Genomic DNA, 21,421 nt, shown 5'->3' on the forward strand with positions numbered 1-21,421 from the left:
AAGTAGACAATATCACCTATGATGTAATCTAGCCAAAAATAATGAACTTGAATCTGTCGAGGCTTAAGATGTAAATTCCAGTTTCCAGGAACTGCAGGAGATAGAGGAACAAGATAAATTACACTAAAGGAAGTAATTAAGAATTATGTTTCTCCATGTATTAGGTCTTGAGCGTTTTCCATTAAAGTTTTTTGATGTTCTCTGTTAAGGTCTGGTACCTTTTTTATAATGTTTATTCTAAAAACTCTCTATTCTTTATTAGTATTATAAAATGTACCTTGCTTAAATTTTCTGTTTGTTGTTGAAGAAATAAAATTAAGGTGTAGGTTCCTGGAACTTTGTTGTTGGGATTAAAATGCAATTGAGCGGGGCGCCTGGGTGGCACAGCGGTTAAGCGTCTGCCTTCGGCTCAGGGCGTGATCCCGGCGTTATGGGATCGAGCCCCACATCAGGCTCCTCCGCTATGAGCCTGCTTCTTCCTCTCCCACTCCCCCTGCTTGTGTTCCCTCTCTCGCTGGCTGTCTCTATCTCTGTCGAATAAATAAATAAAATCTTAAAAAAAAAAAAAAAGAATATTAAAGCACCAAGAGGTAATGAGAAATCATCAGGCCAAGAACTTGAGAGACAATGGAAATTCAAAGAGGTGAGTTTAGCATGTGGGCCCGCTTATGCCCTGGGAGCATTTGCCAATCTGAAAGAGATGGCCAAGAGATTAAACTATTCTTTTGGTGACCTCACAAGGCTACAGGAATGAAAGATGGAGTCCAGGACCCACTGAGGAGGGAGACCCGAGTAAACATCACCACTGCCCACCACCAACACACACATAGTCAGCCGCTCTTGGAGTAAAGGTGAAGACAAAAAACAGCCCTTCCATGGCCAGCGCCCTGCTGTGAGCAGACGACTCCGTGAACACTCAGCCCTGAACTTGGATTAAGGTGATCCCAGATTGCTGGTGCCCCCAGGTCCCTGACAAAAGCAATATAAGAAACCTCGTTTGGAGGAACAAAACATGATCCTAGTCTTACATTTCTTCTACAAATGATTTTTCAAGCCCAACTTTACAGCAAAAGATAATCAGATGATTAGGAGATAAGATACTGTAAGCAATAACTAAATAAATCCATAAACTAATTATGCTTACTGTACTCAAGCAGATAAAAGTCAAGTTTGAAATGCTGACAGAACCAGAAGTACTTTTAAAAGACAGAAAATTTAAAAAATACAAATTCTAGAACCGAAAAAAATTACATAGAAAAATTAGCTCAGTTGGCCATTGTCAATAGCAGATTAGACAAAGGTGATGGGAGCAATGATGAACTGGAAATAACTTAGAATATCTGGAAGGAGGAAGAGAGAGACAAAAAAGATGAAAAATACCAAATGGAGAGTAGGAGACAAGATTCAATAAGGTCTAATATGTAGTTGGGATCCCCAAAGAAAATGAGGCAGAGGGAATATTTAAAGAGCTTATGGCCAGAAGATCATGACACGAAATGGTTGATATGGGGTGGGGGGTGGGGAGGGGAATACCTAACGAGAATTCTATAGCAGTAAAAATATCTTTTAAGAATAAAAGATTTTGAGAGAACTAAAAATGAGTTAGCAACCAGTGGCATTTAATTGAAAGACTAAAAGTTATTTTTTTTTTAAGATTTTATTTATTTGACAGAGAGACAGCCAGCAAGAGAGGGAACACAAGCAGGGGGAGTGGGAGAGGGAGAAGCAGGCTTCCCGCTGAGCAGGGAGCTGGATGCGGGGCTCAATCCCAGAACGCTGGGATCAGGCCCTGAGCCAAAGGCAGATGCTTAGCAACTGAGCCACCCAGGCGCCCCAGACTAAAAGGTATTTTTAAGACAAGGAAGATGATCCCATGGAAAATGCCAGAAATGGGGAAAATGGAAGAAAAACATAGCTGTTAAGGATGTGAGCAAACCTAAGTGAACATTGTAAGTGTAAATATAAACTCTTGGGAGATTGAAATATTTTTTTTTAAAAGATTTTATTTATTTATTCGACAGAGATAGAGACAGCCAGCGAGAGAGGGAACACAAGCAGGGGGAGCGGGAGAGGAAGAAGCAGGCTCCCAGCAGAGGAGCCTGATGCGGGGCTCCATCCCATAATGCCGGGATCCCGCCCTGAGCCGAAGGCAGACACTTAACCGCTGTGCCACCCAGGCGCCCCCAGAGATTGAAATATTTTTATGTAGAAGTAGACAAATTCATAATTCTATCAGAGACTAAAAAATTCGTAAGCAGTTAGGATATAGAATTCAAACAAAACAACAAACTGTACTTAATAGAAATGTAGAGAACACTACTCCCAATAACCACAGGCTACACATTCTTTTCAGGTACATATGAAATAACACTCAAGGCATGCCTCAACAGATTTTAAAGGATTGAAATAATAAATACTATTTTTGCTGATCACAGAGCAATTGTTGCTTAAAAGTTAACAGAATGATAAGGAAATCCATGTGTATTTTGAAATTAAGAAATACATTTCTAAATAATCCATGCATCAAAGAAGAAATTAGAAAGTATTGTGAAATGAATGATAAAAACAGAAGATACAGAACCACAAGGAGTACAAAATCTGGCCCAAAACTTCCTGAGGTCGGGTTTGCGGTTAGAGAATCGTCAAAGAAAAGCTGTTTTGTTTTGTTTTGTTTTTCTCTTTGTCCTCCTCTGCCCAGAGCCAAGATTGGTATAAGCCAGTGTGACAGGCAGAATTCTACACTGCGCCTCAGTGTCTGCCCTCAGTAAACCTCCCGCCTGCCCGGAGCACAGATGGAATCTGTGACTTGCATCTAATGAACACAGTATAAAAGGTGATATGTTGCCACTCCCTCCATTGGGTTACTTTACGTGGCAAAGGTGATGAGAAGTCACTCCCACTGCTACATTACACTGTGTAAGACCATCCTAGCAGCCTGGCAAGACTCTCCTGCTGGCCTTAATGAGGCTGACTGCCATGTTGTGAGCTACCTATGAACAGGGCCACGGGCAGGGAATGGCAGGCAGCTTCTTCGACCCCAAGAGCAGATACCAGCAGACAGGCAGTAAGAAGCCGAGGCCCTCAGTCATACAGCCGAAAGGAAATGAATTCATGTGACAAATGGAATTTGGAAGTGGATCTTCCCCCAGTCAAGCCTCTGATGAAACCAGGGCCCAGCCAGTACCTTCACTGCACCCTGGTAAGACCCTAAGCAGAGAACCCTGGTAAGCTATACCCACAAGCTCTAACCCACAGACACTAAGATATAATAAATGTGGACTTTCTTAGGCCTTGAAATGTGTGATCATTTGTTATGCTGCTGTTGAAAGTTAGTACAAGGATCCTTAACATTTCCATCTGTGGCATGGCTTTTTTCGTAATGTACTCACTGTGGGTCTCCTTTCAGAGGGTCTGATGCAAATCCCCCCCTTTGTGCAGGCTTTAGATTTGGTTTCCTGACCTCATGCACATGGCCTTTCGACCCTAGCTCTGGGCCAACAAAAATTAGCAGCTATTTCCAGAGCAAACACCAGCTCCAGGTCTCAGTCAACATTCTTCCTTTCTTTGAGGATTTCCAACATCCAGTTCAGCCACATATTTTTTCAATTCTGGTGTTTAAAATGTTTTATCCAGTGTTGGTTGGTGTTCTTTAACAAGAGGATCTCTTTAAAGATCCAGTCTGTTCTATGTCCTGGGATTTGTCTTCATGGTTCAACCCACCGAAGTCTTTTTCTCCACCACTGCCACACCCTAAACTGCATTCACAGAAAAGATCACGATCCCTCCATTTCCAGATCTAGTTCACTCTTTGCAGTCCTCGTGTTACTGGGCCTCCCTCTTGGCACATCTGGTGCTGTTGGCCACAGCTTTCCTTCCTTCCTTTCGTTCCTGGCTTCCTATAGTGTGTGTTTGCTATCACTGCTTCCTCTCAATTTCTGTAGGTGACAACTGTCTGCCTCCCTCTTAAGCATTGGTGTTCCTCAGTGTTCTGTCCTAGGAATTTTTATTCCCACTCTACAGACTGTACCTGGACAATCTTAGCCATTCCCATGGCTTCTACTGTCACATGTATGCTGATGACTTTCTCATCTATATCTCAGATTGTATTAGGCAGGATAGGTTAAGTGAGACAACCTATCCCCAGATTTCGTGTAACATGGAAAAGCTTATTTTTTGCTCATGAAGAATCCACCACAGGTCCAAGTGACCCCCTGGAGAAACTGTCCTCTATGTGATGACACAGTGATCTGGCTTTAGAGCCTTCAGCCTTACCTTCTCACCACAAAATCATGATTGCCCTGCAGGAGGAGGGGTCAGAGAAGGTTTTACTTCAGCAATTAAATGCTTCAACTCAAAGGGACTACAACACTTCCCTACATAGGCCGTTGGCCACAATGAGTCTCATGGCACCACCCAACCACAGGAGAGGCTCTGAGCCAGAAGGAGAGGAGACCTGGTTGTGGGCAAGAACTAGGACTGTCTACCACACAAATCTAGATCTCTTTCATGAGCCCCAGGCCTGCATGTCCAGTTACCCTCACCACATCTCTACTTGAATGTTCCACAAGCACCCTAAAGTCAGTGTGTCCAAGAGTAAACGCATTATTTGTCCAATCCTACACCCCTTTCGTCTATACCTGCACTATTAATCAGTGATACAATGCAGAAATCTGGGAGCTACCCTGAGCTCCTCCCATACCTTCCTCTTAGAAGTGATAAATGACTAGATTCATCAACTTTCTGCCCCACCTCTTCTTCCCCATGGCTATTGCCTCTGATCAGAGCTCTTCAATGGTAAAGGACTTGCCACCCGCTGCCTGGCCCCTCCCCAGTCCCCAATGTAACCATGTCACTCCTCTCCATTCCCTCTAAGGTTTGTTTAGGGTCCTCCATACCTGGTTTTGTCCTTCCTCTCCAGCCTTTCCTCTTCTCTTCCCCATCCCCACCTGACCGTCATTCCCCACTGCACCAGCCATGTTGAAATACTTCCATTTCCTGGACTGTAACCAACATGACAAAGCATGCCTTTGCTTGTGCAGTCCCTCTGCCTGGAATACGCTTCCTTCCTCTGCCTGCCTAGAAAATGTAATTCATTTTTCAAGACAACAACACATACATCATCTTCTTGTGACACTCAGTTTCCCTCCTTATTGTGTAAGCTCAGCCCTTTCTCTGTTGGGTCCCACTCCATCTGGTGCAGACGTCAGCATAGCATCTACAACATTTCATTATGCTGTTTACTCCAGAACTTGACAGTGCATTTGGGTCATAGTAGGTGCTCAGTAAATGTTGGATTAATTAATTGTCACTCTAAGTCTTGAGCTACTACTGTTTCCCTCTCGGGCTCTTCTTCCTCCTTCAGCCCTTTGGTGACATCTTTGATCTTTTGCCCTTCTGAACTTTCGCCCTTCCTTGTTTCTGCTACCACTCTCCTAGATATCTCTCAAATTCACTTACATCTTGGGCTTGAAAAGAGCATAGAAGACGCTACAGAATCCCTTTTTGGAGAAATAAAAACTAAAATTTAATCAAGTAAAAATAAAGGCTATTAATGAGATACAATCAAAAATTGAATCTCTAACTGCGAGGATAAATGAAGCAGAAGAGAGAATTAATGATATAGAAGACAAAATGATGGAGAATAAAGCTGAGAAAAAGAGAAATAACTACTGAAGCACAAGGGTAGAATGTGAGAGAGAAGTGATACCATAAAGCAAAACAATATTAGAATAATTAGGATCCCAGAAGAAGAGGAAAGAGAGAAGGGGGCGGAACATACATCTGAGCAAATTATAGCTGAGAACTTCCCTAATCTGGGGAAGTAAACAGGCATTCAAGTCCAGGAGGCACAGGGAACTTCCCCTCAAAATCAATAAAACTAGGTCAATATCTTGACATGTAATAGTGAAGCTTGCAAATTTCAGAGACAAAAATCCTGAAAGCATCTTGGGACAAGAGGTCCTTAACCTTCAAGGGTGGAAGCATTAGACTGGCAGCAGACCTATCCGCAGAGACCTGGCAGGCCAGAAAGGATGGGCGTGATATATTCAGGGTGCTAAATGAGAAAAATTTGCAGCCAAGATTACTATATCCAGGAAGACTGTCATTCAAAATAGAAGGGGAGATGAAAAGCTTCCAGGAAAAACAGAAACTAAAAGAACTTGTGATCACTAAACCAGCCCTGCAAGAGACATTAAAGGGAATCAAAGTGAAGAGAGCCCAAAAGTAACATAGATCAGAAAGGAACAGAGACAATACACAGAAACAGTAACTGTACAGGTAATACAATGGCACTAAATTCATATCTTTCAACAGTTACTCTGAATGTAAATGGGTAAATGCCCCAATCAAAAGACACAGGGTATTAGATTGGATAAAAAAGCAAGACCCATCGATATATTGTCTGCAAGAAACTCGTTTTAGACCCAAAGACGTCTCCAGATTGAAAGTGAGGGAGTGGAAAACCATTTATCTTCCTAATGGACATCAAAAGAAAGCTGGGGTAGCAATCCTTCTATCAGACAAATTAGATTTTAAACCAGAGATTGTAATAAAAGATGAGGAAGGACACTATATCATAATTAAAGGGTCTATCCAATGAGGAGATCTAACAATTGTAAATATGCCCCTAACATGGGAGCAGCCAATCATATAAACCAATTAATAACAAAATTAAGAAAATACATTGATAATAATACAATAATAGTAGGGGACTTTAACACCCCACTCACAGCAGTGGACCAATCCCCTAAGCAAAAGATCAACAAGGAAACAAGGGCTTTGAATGACATGCTGGACCAGATGGACTTCACAGATATATTCAGAGCATTCCATCCTAAAGCAACAGGATACACATTCTTTTCGAGTGCACATGGAACATTCATTCTCCAGAATATGATCACATACTGGGTCATAAATCAGCTCTCGACCAATTCCAAAAGATTGGCATTATTCCCTGCATATTTTCAGACTACAATGCTTTGAAACTTGAGCTCAATCACAAGAGGAAATTTGGAAAGAACTCAAATACCTGGAGATTAAAGAGCATCCTACTAAAGAATGAATGGGTCACCCAGGAAATTAAAGAAGAATTTTAAAAATTCATGGAAACAAGTGAAATTGAAAACACAACTAACTGTTCAATGATGCAGCAAAGGCAGTTCTAAGAGGGAAGTATATAGCAATATGAGCCTTTCTCAAGAAACAAGAAAGGTCTGGAGCTGGAGAAAGAACAGCAAATAAAGCCTAAACCAAGCAGGAGAAGAGAATTAATAAGGTTTAGAGCAGAAATCAATGAAATAGAAACCAAAGAACAATAGAACACATTGATGAAACCACGAGCTGGTTCTTTGAAAGAATTAATAAGATCGATAAACCACTGACGACTTATCAAAAGGAAAGACAAAGAACCCAAATAAATAAAATCATGAATGAAAGAGGAGAGATCCAACCAACACCAAAGAAATACAATTATAAGAACATACTATGAGCAACTATATGCCAACAAATTAGGCAATCTGGAAAAAATGGATGCATTCCTAGAGATGTAAACTACCAAAACTGAAACAAGAAGAAATAGAAAACCTGAACAGACCCATAACCAGCAAGGAAATTGAAGAAGTAATAAAAAAAAAATATCTCCCAACAAACAAAGAGTCCAGGGCCAGATGGCCTCCCAGGGGAATTCTACCAAACATTTAAAGAAGAATTAATGCCTATTCTTCTGAAGCTGTTTGAAAAAATAGAAATGGACGGAAAACTTCCAAACTCATTCTATGAGGCCAGCATTACCTTGATTCCCAAACCAGACAAGACCCCACCAAAAAGGAGAATTACAGACCAATATTCTATATGAACATGGATGCCCAAATTCTCACCAAGATACTAGCCAATAGGATACAACAGTACATTAAAAGGATTATTCACCATGACCAAGTAGGGTTTATTCCTGGGCTGCAAGGGTGGTTCAACATTCACAAATCAATGTGATTGATCACATTAATAAAAGAAAGGACAACATGATACATCACATTAATGAAAGGACAAGAACCATATGATTCTCTCAATTGATACAGAAAAAGCATTTGACAAACTATAGCATCCTTTCTTAATTAAAACTCTTCACAGTGTAGGGATAGAGGGAACATACCTCAATATCATAAAAGCTATCTACGAAAAGCCCACAGTGAATAACATTCTCAATGGGGAAAAATAGAGCTTTTCCCACAAGGATGTCCACTCTACCACTGTTAACATAGTACTAGAAGTCCTAGCCTCAGCAGTCAGACAACAAAAAGAAATAAAAGGCATCGGAATAAGCAAAGAAAAAGTCAAAGTCTCACTCTACACAGATGACATGATATTCTATGTGGAAAACCCAAAGACTCCACCCCAAAATTGCAAGAACCCATACAGGAATTCAGCAAAGTGGCAGGATATAAAATCAATGCACAGAAATCAGTTGCATTTATACATACAAACAATGAGACAGAAGAAAGATAAATTCAGGAGCCAATCCCATTCACAGTTGCACCCAAAACCATAAGATACCTAGGAATAAACCTAACCAACGAGGCAAAGTTTCTGTACTCAGAAAACTATAGAACAGTCATGAAAGAAATTGAAGAAGACACAAAAAAATGGAAAAATATTCATTGCTCATAGATTAGAAGAATAAATATTATTAAAATGTCTTTGCTACCTAGAGCAATCTACACATTCAATGCAATCCCTATCAAAATACCATCAACTATTTTCACAGGACTGGAACAAATAATCCTAAAATTTGTATGGAACCAGAAAAGACCCTGAATAGCCAAAGGAATGTTGTAAAAGAGAACCAAAACTGGTGGCATCGCAGTTCCAGACTTCAAGCTCCATTACAAAGCTGTAATCATCAAGACAGTATGGCACTGGCACAAAAACAGACACATAGATCAATGGAGCAGGATAGAGAACCCAGAAATGGACCCACAACTCTATGGTCAACTAATCTTCAACAAAGCAGGAAAGAATATCTGATGGAAAAAAGACAATCTCTTCAACAAACGCTGTTGGGAAAATTGGGACAGCCACATGCAGAAGACTGAAACTGGACCATTTCCTTAAACCATACACAAAAATAGACTCAAAATGGATGAAAGACTTAAATGTGAGACAGGAATCTTTCAAAATCCTAGAGGAGAACACAGGCAGCAACCTCTGTGACCTTGGCTGCAGCAACTTCGTGCTAGACACGTCTCCAAAGGCAAGGGAAACAAAGGCAAAAATGAACCATTGGGACATCATCATGATAAAAACTTCTGCACAGCAAAGGAAATAGTTGACAAAACCAAAAGACAACAGACAGAATGGGAGAAGATATTTGCAAATGTCTTATCAGATAAAGGGCAAGTATCCAAAATCTATAAAGAACTTATCAGACTCAACACCCAAAGAACCCATAATCCAATCAATAAGTGGGCAGAAGACATGAACAGACATTTCTGCAAAGAAGACATCCAAAAGGCCAACAGACACATGAAAAAATGCTCAACATCACTTGGCAGCAGGGAAATACAAATCAAAACCACAATGAGATACCAGCTCACACCAGTCAGAATGGCTAAAATTAACAAGTCAGGAAACGACAGTTGTTGTCAAGGATCTGAAGAAAGGGGAACCCTCTTACACTGTTGTTAGGAATGCAGTCTGGTGCAGCCACTCTGGAAAACAGTATGGAGGTTCCTCAAAAAGTTGAAAATAGAGTTACCCTATGACCCAGTAATTTCTCTACTAGGGATTTACCCCAAAGATACAAATGTAATGATCCGAAGGGGCACCTGCATCCCAGTGTTTATAGCAGCAATGTCCACAATAGCCAAACTATGGAAAGAGCCCAAATGTCCATCAGCAGATGATTGGATAAAGAAGATGTGGTGGATATATATATACAATGGAATACTACTCAGCCATCAAAAAAAATGAAGTCTTGCCATTTGCAATGACGTGGATGGAACTAGAGGGTATTATGCTAAGTAAAATAAGTCAATCAGAGAAAGACAATTATCATATGATCTCACTGATATATGGAATTTAAGAAACAAGGCAGAGGATCATAGGGGAAGGGAGGGAAAAATTAAACAAGACAAAATCAGAGAGGACAACCACCCATAAGAGACTCTTAATCATGGGAAACAAACCGAGGGTTGCTAGAAGGGAGGAGGGTGGAGGAATGGGGTAACTGGGTGATGGACAATGGGGAGGGCCCGAGATATAATGAGCACTGGGTATTATATAAGACTGATGAATCACTAAACTCTACCTCTGAAACTAATAATACACTGTATGTTAATTAATTGAATTTAAATTTAAAAATTACATTTAAAAAATTGCTCCACTCTTGAACCACGCTGATGTCCAGGAAATACATCCCCTGAATCCCAGCAACTAGTCCCAGGCCTGGGATACTCCCTACCTGGTTTCTTTCTGCTCCCTCCAGCCAAACTTCATCCATGCCCCAGACCCCTGCTTCGGGTCCACCTGCATGCAGCTTTGCCGAATTTCACCAGCTCTGCCAGCTCTGCCAGCTCTTCCTTTTCTCTTGCCTGTGAGTTCCTCTGCCCTCTGCCTGAAATTGTCTTTCTGGGGCTCTCTGCCTGACCAGCTCTTTCCCAAACTCTGGTTCTCAGTGTCTGCTCCTTGGACAGACCATCCCCAGTCATCCATTTCATCTAAGGACCTTCTCCCATCATTTAATCTAGTCTAGCATGGCACTCTGCTTCTGTCCTTTATGGCCCTTAACACAATCTGTAATGTCTGTTGTTTTCTTGTTTAGGATTTCTCTTCTCAATTAGACAATAGGCCCCATGAGAAAATGTTCTGCCTTGTTCTCTGAAATATTCACAGCAGCTAGTTCACAGTTTACTTAGCAAGTATATGTATTAATATTTTAAATCTTTTTTCAAATTATAGAATGTTTCTTGTTTTCAAATACTACACCTAAAAAAAAAAAGTGTGCATTTCTTGATTAACAGATCCAGAGATAGTGATTCCAAATTAAAGGTGTTTTTTCTCTCTTTCAATAGTTTCTTCAAGTTATGGAGAGGATAATCTGATGAGGATTATCCAATCTGTTCCTTTGATAACTTCGGCCTCATAAGCATAAGATTTCTTGCTTTATTTTCCATAAAATCCATAAATTGAGGACATTCTTTTGTAAAAAGAATAATTTCAGGGATTATTTTCTTTTATCACGCCTCTTGAATCCTTAAATACCAGATTTCACTCTCAACGGTACTGTTTTCTTATAGGGGCAAACACAAAACACAATAGAGTGACCAGGATCTCTATGGTGTTCTTAGAAATCACTGTGCTCCAAATTTCTTAAATATCTGTGAATACATAATAGTGAATCTTTCACAAATTCTATTTCGGTTTATTTCTAAATCCATATGTTTAGTTTTCTAAACTCAATCTCCCTTTACTTTTTACTACTTCTTTTAAGATGCAGAGTACTTTATTTTTTTTTTAAGATTTTATTTATTTGTTTGACAGAGATAGAGACAGCCAGCGAGAAGGGGAACACAAGCAGGGGGAGTGGGAGAGGAAGAAGCAGGCTCATAGCGGAGGAGCCTGATGTGGGGCTCGATCCCATAACGCCGGGATCATGCCCTGAGCCGAAGGCAGACGCCTAACTGCTGTGCCACCCAGGAGCCCCAAGATGCAGAGTACTTTATTAACATTATTTTATGGATAAATGTTTATACAGAAATGACTCGCCTTCCCTCTGAAGGGATTTCCATAACTCTTTTTTTTTTTGAAGATTTTATTTATTTATTTTGAGAGAGAGAGAGCCTGAGCATGAGCAGGGAGGAGGGTCAGAGGGAGAGGAAGAGAGAATCCCCAGCAGACTCCTCGCTGAGCGCAGAGCCCCACATGGGTTCAATCTCATGACGCTGAGACCATGACCTGAGAATCAGAGGCTTAACTGACTGAGCCATTCAGGCACCCCCAGGGATCTCCATAACTCCCAACACACTTCGTGTCTGCCCAGCTAGCAGCTCATACTTGACTCTGCTCTTTGTCCCTCCTATCAACCTCATCTTTCTGGTTAGAACAAGAGAGATTTGAAGATGCTTGATGGTAATGATAATGCCATATTGCTGGGAACTCCACCTTATCTCGCATGGTGGTTAAATACTTAATACATGCTTAATTAGAAATAAACTTGTCTTAGCTCCCTGTGTTCTAGTGTTCATGTGTCAAAAGATACAAGAGAAGCTGTTCATGGGATTAAAAAATATATGGCATTATAAAAATAATTTTAAAATATATATATATAATGTTGGCCTCAAAGAGGAAGTCTGACCTCAAGTTTAGACGAGATCTTTGCAACACGCAGCTTGACGGGGTAGTAGCAGTAAACCCTTATTTCGTCATCTCTGAAAAGTAGGAGTAGTCACGGAAGCAAGTGAAAAGTTCAGTCTTAGACAACTGGCATCTTATGACCGGACTTTTTCTCAGAAGGTAAATGCATTTACCCCATGCTTTTAATCTAGATGAAATAATCATTCACCAAAAGAAAATGCCATCTAATTTTTAGTGGTTTCTACCATTTTCTTTCTGTTTAACTTTAGTTGGTGGGGGAAGGGTTGTATTTGAGCGGCTGCACGTAGCTGGTGGATTTTATGGCAATCGGTAAGAATCTCCCAGGACTGGACAAAACGTGAAAAAGTATACAGAGTGCTGTTTCTATTTTAATTTATGCTCTGTCAAACGTTCGCGGTGTTGTTTTCAAATGGAAATGTGTTTCCTGCTTTTCTTGGCCTGGATCTGTAAGAATTTATTTCCCTGCTGCCCTGTGCAACGGTTTTGTCTTTCAGAGTGTGGTGGCCCCCAAATTTTTAAAGGTGAGTATGGTAGCATTTCTTTGGGGTGGTTGTAAATTCAGAGCCACTTATGTGAAGGTTAAGATTTTACAGAAACCTATGGTCCTCTCATCTCCCACGTCCCCAGTGGCCAAGTCTAATATAAATTCATAGGATAAGATCATGCTCTTTTTAGGGCAAGCACATATTTCAATATTTAAAAAATTCTCTATAAATATTTTATGGTGCTCTACAAAGAGCACTGTTGACTTTTAAATTAGAAAAAGAGCAAAAATGCTAGAGAAATTGTTACCACTGATGATTCTGCTGCGGATGGTGGGCTTCCTAGTCTCGGTTCTCAGAATTCTCGCCAGATTTCCCTGTCGGCACTTTAGCCTAGAGCATGTTATTTGGTCAAGTCTAAGGCACTTATTATTGTTGCTGTTGTAAGTGGCACATGGCGATGAGGTATCCTTCTCCCGACCCTCCCTGTGTCCAAGGACTCGGAAATTGATTCACTTTTGAAAACTGAATAAATAAACACAAATAATAGATGACATTTATTGTCTAAATAAATTACCTTAAAATACAGCAGGTATTTTGGCAAAGCCAAAAATTCTTATCATGGGCATGACTAAATATGAAGTAAAACTGTCGTTTCCTAAAATGGTTTTATTCTTTTATTTAAATAAAAGTGGAAACCATTTTTATCAACAAAGAAACTGGTTAAGCAAGCTATGGTACATAGCTATAACAGAAAGACCTATGGCCACTAAAAATGCTTATAGAAAGTTTTGAGTGGCATGGGAGGGATGTTTATGATTTAAAAATAACAGTAAAAACAACAAAAGAGATATGAAGTCTCAACCAATTTTTAGGAAATGCACGGAAGTATAACTAAAAAAAAATACACTAAAATATTAATAATCGGTAATAGGATTTTGGGTGATTTTACTCTGCTACTTTTAGGTACTTTATACTTTTTAGTACAAATAAATAAAAGGGAAAATACAGAAAACTTAACATAAGAAGTAGAACCATAGCCTAGATAAGGACACTGACATACTTGAAAAGACAATATGTGAACAGAATAAAAGTTCTGATATAGCCTAAAGGAAGGATCTTCACAAGAAAGTGGGTCAGAGATTACCCAGCACTGCCAGGGAGGAGTGAGGCAAATGCATTAGACCTCTATGATATTCAATATTTAAATCATCCATTCATCTTCTCCCATACTTAGTTCAATTCAATGTTTGCCAAGCAAAACTGTGTTTTTAACTGGCTTTCTCATGTGTTCCGATAGAATGCACTGGTGACACCAACATGTTCCTTATGTCATTTCAGTTTATATATCAGTCTCCTGTGAGTGAGTTAGTGTGAGTCAGTTCTAGACCAATCAGTCAATTCTTGGTGCCCTGCTAAGATCAAATTTCTGGACCTGCAAAGCTGAGGACTGGTTGCTGAGGTGTGGTGACCACACCACATAAAGTCCGTGACCACTGTCCTTGCTAGAATACCCACCGTGACTAGCCTGTCTCTCATCAGTATGCTTTGGTATTAAAATCAGTCTCAGAGTTCACCCCTCTGCTACCTTTCCTTTCTAGGCTTTCGAAGAGGAACATTTTTTACTCTCGGGAAGACAGCATGGGAACAGGGAGTTCCAAACCTGAACCCAGCAATGGTAAGTCCAACATGGATTGGATTAACCAGTAACTGTACTAACGAGCTGTAATGGGACAACATTTCGGAAGCTGGAAGAATCAAATTTTACCCAATGCCAGGAAGAGGGACAAGGGGAACCAGGGAGAACAATCTACCCTCCCAAGTTGAGTAAAGCGTATGTGTGTGCTCAGTACGAGACCAGCTGCGTAGCTGAGGACAAGGCAGGTCACTTCCCTTACTGGCCCCCTATTTATAGCGCCGGCGTGGGGAGAACTCACTGTGGCTGCCTTTAACTAGTCACTGTAAAAAGCTGCCTTGCACACAAAGGAACAAACTAGAAAAGGCAGCAGTTTCCAAGGTCAAGTTCCCTAAACCTTTGGGAAATGCTAGTTCTGGGTTTCGCTTTTGGTTCTCTACTCCCTGGCCTTAGCATTGCTTATGTCCGAGGAAGCACATCTCCCTGGGGTCCATTAAATCTTGGAGGGAGCGACAGGAGATGTGTTTGTCAAAGGGGCACATGGGGCTGCAGAAACACGAGGCTCCTCTTTCATGTGTGTAGCTGATTGTTTTTTAAGTTTCAACTCTAGTTTTCACGTTAAAGGATCCAGGATACGAAACACCGTTCTCTCCTTTCGCAGAGTGGGGCCCTCCATCATTTACCTCTCCTGGTTGCTTGGGTAGGGAGGGGCACCTGGGGACATTTAAGCTGGAAAGATTTATGAGACATGGCAGGTACACTAAGCCCCTTTGTGTTCTCTCACAGACAAACAGTGTGTCAACACAGCAGCCCCGACAACTGCTTCTACACTCGGCTTCCTGGAGCACGTCAAGTAAGCGAGTATTCTCCCACCCATTTCCTCGCGTACCACATGGCATTGGATTCTGTGCTGACAGCCTCGCCTCACGGGACTTGGGAGGGAGCTCTGGGGAAAAGGGACCAGAAACAGTTGGAAAACTGAATCGGTTTTTTGTATTTAGAGTGTGGTTCCTAACCCGGAGTGCCCCAGGGAGGGGAGAGCCCTCAAGAGATCCATGAATCCCCTCAGCTCATGGAGAAACTTTGTGTGTACGGGCTTATGAAGATTTTTGAGGGGGACAAGAGCCCACAGTTTGCACTGAGGCCTCAGATAATTCTGGCACCCCAAAGCAGGAAGTTGAAATGCAGGGGGTTAACAGTAAAAGTCACCTAACCAGCATGAAAAAGCTATTTCAGGGATTTACCCACAGGCGGGAACGGTGACCCTCTGACCTTTAGCAGAGGCCTGTAGAAAGCCCAGCAGGTCATCTGCTCCCTTTCTTTGCCAAAACAGCATTCAGCATTTGGTCTTAGCCTTTTTCGCGGGGGTCCTGCTGACGCTGCTGCTGCTGGCCCTTATCTTCTTCGTCATAAAGTGCTACAGGAAATGTAAGTGGGCTCGAGAGAGATGGGACGGCTCTTCTGGCTCTGACACTGAGAACAGCATTAGCTCTCAGGGGGCCTAAAACCCAGGTAGCTCTCCGTCTGCAGACTGAGGGCCTGAATCCCATCGCTTCTCCCCCTGCCCTCCCTGCCCCTCCACTTTGCCACCTCCAACACCCACCCCTGCACCCCAGCCTGCAGAGAGAGGCTTCCCCTTCCTCCAGGCCCCACTGGTGAGACTCGTCCCTCTCTTTCCTGGCACGTGTGGTAGGTCACTCCAGTCCCTGGGCCCTGGATCCTCCCACAGACCCTCACTCCGGCTGTGAGCCTCCAGCCAAGGTAAGACGACCACACTGTTTCTGGGACACTGGGCACAGGGACCTTGTGATCTCTTTGGTCCTCTGTGACCACAGCCTCCAAGTGGCTTCTAAAGAGACGCCTTCCTCCAAATTGAACTCATTCGTTCCTCCTCCTTCGTCCTCTGCAGCTTTCGTCCCCGGAGGAAGCACTCACCTATGCTAGCGTAGCTTTCAAAATCTCAGAAGAAAAGACCGATCACCTGACCAAGAAACATTCTACACCCTTGGACTCGGTTGTCTATGCTCCCGTCAAAGTGACAGACTCCCTCCACCTTTCCAATGAAGCTTGACACCAGTCCCTCTTATTCTCAGCTCCATCTTATGTCTCACTTTCCCTTAGGACAATTTCTGGACCACAACATGGCCAAACAACAGTTGGGGCTGTTTGGGTGGGGTCTGGGAATGTTAGCCAGCAGTTTTGAAGACCAAGGGGGAGTCCTTCCCTTGGCCTGAGAAGAGACTGCCAGCCCTCCTGCTTGGATGGACAGCCTGTTAGCCCTTTGAGGGCCGAGACGGCCTCCCGGGTCCCCTTCCAAAGTGTGTGGTGCAGAGCTCAGCACACGAAGAGTGTTCACTCAGCACCACTGACCAGCGTGGGAGAAGTCAGCTAAATGGGCAAGTCAGCAAGACTTACAAATAAAAGCAATCCCTCTGCAACGCTGGCTCCTCCCGCATCATTTGTTTGTCTGGTCCTGTCACGTCCAGAGATCCCGAAGCCCTCCATAGCCGGAAGCCTAACAGAGGTGACGGGACTCTGGAGCAAGCTCAGGACCGATCGGGGCCCAGGTCTCAAGCTCGGCACCAACTAGCTGCATCCTTTTGGTAAGTGTAACTGCTTCCTCGTGAAAACGGAACATTCACCTCTTCATGTGACAGCAAGTGAGATGTCATCTCCTGAGGTACCTTGTACATCCCAAGAGTTTTACACAAATATAAAGTCCCTCTTGTATAAAGCACAATTCAAATGTGGATGTCCACCTCCTTGCTATAGCATAAAAGATACGTAAAGCGATGTTATGTGGGAGCTAAAAATTTAAATGTTAACCCCCCCCCCCGCACATCCTAATGGATGATCCCACAGACAGTCCCAGGAAAAATACCAATAAGATTTTCTTTTTATATATATATATGTTTTTTTATTTGAGAGAGAGATAGAGAAAGTACGAGCAGGGGGGAGGGCGGAGGGAGAAGCAGACTCCCCGCTGAGCCAGGAACCTGACCATCCCAGGACCCCAAGGTCATGACCTGAGCCAAAGGCAGACACTTAACGGACTGAGCCACCCAGGGGCGCCCCCCCCATAAGATTATCTTTCACTCAGTAAGGTTACTCTAAAGTCCCCGTGTAGGCAATAAACTAGAAAGCAAATGCAGGAAAATTTATAAAAAGAAGCAGATAAAAGAATATAGGAAGGCTAGCCCTAACCACTAACTAGAAGTATTTTTTTATCAAGCATGACTCATTAAAATGTGTTCATGGTTCGTGAGTAAGCAAATGGGATAGAATAAGAAGCCTAGAAACAGATGTACATGGGGAAATTGGGAGTCTGATGAAGACGGCATATCCAGTCATTTGGGGGCAACTGGTTTATCCATAAAAGGTATTCCGACAGGTAGGCAATCGTGCGGATGGATGAAAATAAGATCAGATCCACATCTCCCTCCCTACATCAAAATAAATTCTAGATGCGTCAAAAATTTAACTGTAAAAAAAGTAGTAGTATTAGGAGAGTATATGGGAGAACTTTAAAAATAGAGTGGTCCCTGCCTTGAATGTATGACCCAAAGCCAATAAACTAGAAAACGTTGATTAACTGGACGTCCAAAATACCATTCAAAATGCCAAGCCTGGAAAATATTTGCAAAGCCTCTCATAGCCAAAGGGCTAATTTTCTTAATATACTCAGAGCTCCTGTAAGTCAGTAGAGAAAAAATCAGCAACTCAGTAGGAAAAAAAAAAAAGCACAAAGGATGAGTCTAGGTTAGTCACAGAAAAGGAAATATAAATGGCTTTTAAACATATAAGGAGATACTCAAGTTTACTCGTAATAAGAGAAATCATGATTAAAACTACAATTAGATGTTTTCCATCAACGAGATGAACAACGTTCAAAAAGTTTGCTAACAAACCGCTCGCGCAGGACTGCAGGGAACCAAGACGCACCTACAATAGCTATGACAGGCCGTTTGGCAAAAACTGACCAGGTTTTAAATCCTATCACTGTGAATGCATCCTGGGGAAAGTCACCTGCGCACGGTTTAAATTGTCGCGTTCGCCAAACTGCATAAAGCTTAGCGAGGCTCGTTATACTCCAAGCATATTCCAAGTGCTGGGCATGTGTTCGTGGGAGCCTCACGAAACACAAGGTTACAGTTTTTATTCCCATTTTAGAAGAGAAAGGGAGACACAGAGGGGCTGAGTGACGCGCCCGAGTTCACGCTGCTAGGAAGTCGCGGCGCTGGGCTCACACCCAGGTAGGCCGGCTCCAGAGTTTGCCCGTTTTTCCACGATGCTCAACTCTGAAACAGGGAAAGATCAAGAAAAGTCTCAATGCCTCTCGAGAGGGGACTGGCTAATGGAGTGCAACGTAGCCATTAGACAGAGGGAAGCTGCGCTATGTTCCAGGAAACAAAGACCTCCAAGTTACGTTAAACGTAAGGTGCGGACTGCGGAACAGAATTCTGACTGCTCTGTTCACGTCCAGGAGAGAGAGAGAGAGAGTGTGCGTGTGTCTGCCTGCACGTGTGCGCACCTGTATTTGTACATATTCTGTCTCTGAAAGAAAGCACCGTTAACTGGGCTCAGTGATTGCCCCTGGGCAGGGAGCTTGATAACTGAGGGACTGAGGGGCAGGGATGGGAGGAGGTCTTTTCCCTTAAGAGCATTTTTGTACCTTTTGAAGTTCTTCACTTTCCTCGTTGAGGATCTTCAGGGCACCCGATAGCTGGTGCTCCCATCCCCACCTGAATTCTGAGCCAGCTGAGAAGTAAGAGGCCTCAGCAGAGAGCGAACAAAGGACCGCCTTTGCTGCACAGTGAGCCCTGGAGAGCGTGGCGTGTGTGGCTGCGTGGCGTGTGTGCGGCTGCGGGCCATCCCTCCCCCCCCCCACATCCGAACCCGTGGCTCGGCTGCATCCGGGAGTTGCAGAAGACCATGTGCACTTCCAAACTTCTGCACGCAGAAGGTTGAAAAAGGAAGAGGAAGGGCAGAGCGGGTTCACCCGGAGCCTGACCCGTGGACTCCCATCGGACGGGTCACTCCTGCTCTGATGGGGCTTCCCCGAGCAGTGTCACCTTAATGGAGCTCAGTCTATCGCGAAGGAAGTGGGAGTGGGGGGAAAGCGGCCACCACAAATCGCTCTTAGACAGTACATCAGGTAGGATGTTTAAGAACGGAGGTAGGGAAGTTCAGGTCCCGAGAGATCAAATAATGCAGCCAATGCCTCCCAGCGAGGAAGCGGCAGAGCCACACTTCCATCCAGTCCCCTGACTTCCCATCCCTTGCATCGGGCCTCCACACCAAGCTGCCCCACCCAGAGCAGGCCGAGTGGCAGAGAAACTTGCAAGGGAAAGTCAGGTGACCTGACCCAGAGAGCTTGTGACAGCTGGATGTTGAGAAAACGGCGGAAGGGTGGGCCCAGTGGGGGAGCGAACAGGCCAAGGAGAAAGACAGTTTGGGGACTTGTGAAGAGGCCCCAGCACAGCAGAGTGGCCGCCCCCAGGAGGGTAGCGGGGGCTCTTCTGTCGATGGCCCGGGGAAGCGTCTCAGGGGGGCCTCTCTAGCTGTCACCTGTTCCCAGACTCTGGGCTGACAGCGGATGATAGGACCGACCTCCAGGCTAGAAGGCACGTCAGCTTTCCAGTTGAGAGCCAGTATTTGTTCAACGGTTCCAAGAGGACTAAGCATTGTCCTAGGACCGCCCCCTTAGACATGAAATATCAGCTTAATTGATCTTCCCTCTGTTTTCTTGAAGCTTCCTGTTTTTAACAGCAGGGCCCTATGCTTACAAAGTTTTGGATTTTGACTCCCTACCATGAAAACCGGTGTGCACCTAGTCTTGCTGGAGGATGAAATGAGCAGTTAAATAGTTGACCAGAGATTTAAAAGGTCTTTGCCAGGGAAGGGAAGAAGAAAAGGCTCTAGAACGCTGGTTCGTGGAATCAGAACAAACCTGTAGGATTCTCAGGGGAAATGATTCTCCAGGTACATAAGTATAAATCTGGCACAACTACTATAGGTGTCTTCATGTGTCGTGGAAGACTGACGCCGGCTCTCTTGCCTTGGGCAGGAGCGTGGCCTCACGGAGCCCAGACCGGATTGCTATTTGCAGAACCGGTGGGCTTGTGCTTCAATACGTGGCCATAGAGGAGGGACTTCAGTTGTTTAGTGGCGGAGAAAAAAAAATGCAGCACTTTTGATGTTCTTGAATCGGAGACTCCAGGAGGGAGGGGGACTGGCCGCAGGAAACAGGGAGATGGTAGGAATGGGATGGTCTCCTCACCCCCACCTCTTCCCATCAGGCTGCTCAGTAGCTTCAGGTTCCCCACCGATGGAGGGGTTAGGGTGGAAACTGAAGGGACCGTGCTCGTGAAAGACGCCGTGAGAGCTTAGACCAAAACGTGCAGAGCAAGTGCGGAATCGTGTCAGGAGCCAACCTCAGGGCGCCTGGGTGGCTCAGTCGTTAAGTGTCTGCCTTCGGCTCAGGGCGTGATCCCAGGGTCCTGGTATCGAGCCCCGCATCGGGCTCCCTGCTCCGCTGGGAGCCTGCTTCTTCCTCTCCCTCTGCCCCTGCTTGTGTCCCCTCTCTCGCTGGCTGTGTCTCTCTCTGTCAAATAAATAAATAAAATCTTAAAAAAAAAAAAAAAAGAGCCAATCTCCCTGCCCCGGCCCTGCACTGACCCCAGGGCCACCAAGCATCCTGAGTGCTGGGACTAGCCAGCACCCTTGTTACAAGACCCCAGAAGAGCAGGGTTTTTGTGAGGGCAGCAGAGGCAGTGAGGGGGAGCCCCTGGGAAGTCTCTGAAATAGCAGGGAAGAATTCACATGGGGAGAGAAGGTGCAGACACGCAGGTGGGAGTTCTGGCATTTTCGGATAGTACAGCCTCCCTTGCACCCACAGCTGCTGATGCCTCCCTCCGTCCTGATTTGTGCTTCC

At 43.7% G+C, this 21,421-nt stretch overlaps 1 protein-coding gene across 5 annotated transcripts; it reads left to right on the forward strand.

Annotated features, from left to right (window-relative positions):
* The first annotated feature begins 2,106 nt into the window (after nucleotides 1–2,106).
* C12H1orf162 (chromosome 12 C1orf162 homolog) lies at nucleotides 2,107–21,416 on the forward strand. 5 transcript variants are annotated; one of them, XR_006780324.2, is made up of 7 exons: nucleotides 2,107–12,507; nucleotides 14,453–14,529; nucleotides 15,274–15,340; nucleotides 15,821–15,915; nucleotides 16,181–16,248; nucleotides 16,397–17,090; nucleotides 19,169–21,416. XR_006780324.2 is itself a non-coding variant. In XM_045801512.2 (7 exons), the coding sequence occupies exons 3-7, from the start codon at nucleotides 14,493–14,495 to the stop codon at nucleotides 16,556–16,558; spliced, it is 429 nt and encodes a 142-aa protein (XP_045657468.2). In that variant the 5' UTR covers nucleotides 10,337–12,507; nucleotides 12,864–12,890; nucleotides 14,453–14,492; the 3' UTR covers nucleotides 16,559–18,075. The 5 variants fall into 5 exon arrangements, 4 of the variants coding, with proteins under 4 accessions (XP_045657465.2, XP_045657468.2, XP_045657469.2 ...); XM_045801512.2 differs by lacking the exon at nucleotides 19,169–21,416 and adding an exon at nucleotides 12,864–12,890 and having other exon boundaries at nucleotides 10,337–12,507; nucleotides 16,397–18,075; XM_045801509.2 differs by lacking the exon at nucleotides 19,169–21,416 and having other exon boundaries at nucleotides 16,397–18,075.
* The last annotated feature ends 5 nt before the right edge of the window (nucleotides 21,417–21,421 follow it).

This window comes from Ursus americanus, chromosome 12, assembly GCF_024610735.1.
Source record: "Ursus americanus isolate L20-20 chromosome 12, mUrsAme1.1.p, whole genome shotgun sequence".
In the NCBI taxonomy this organism is placed as follows: Eukaryota; Metazoa; Chordata; class Mammalia; order Carnivora; family Ursidae; genus Ursus; species Ursus americanus.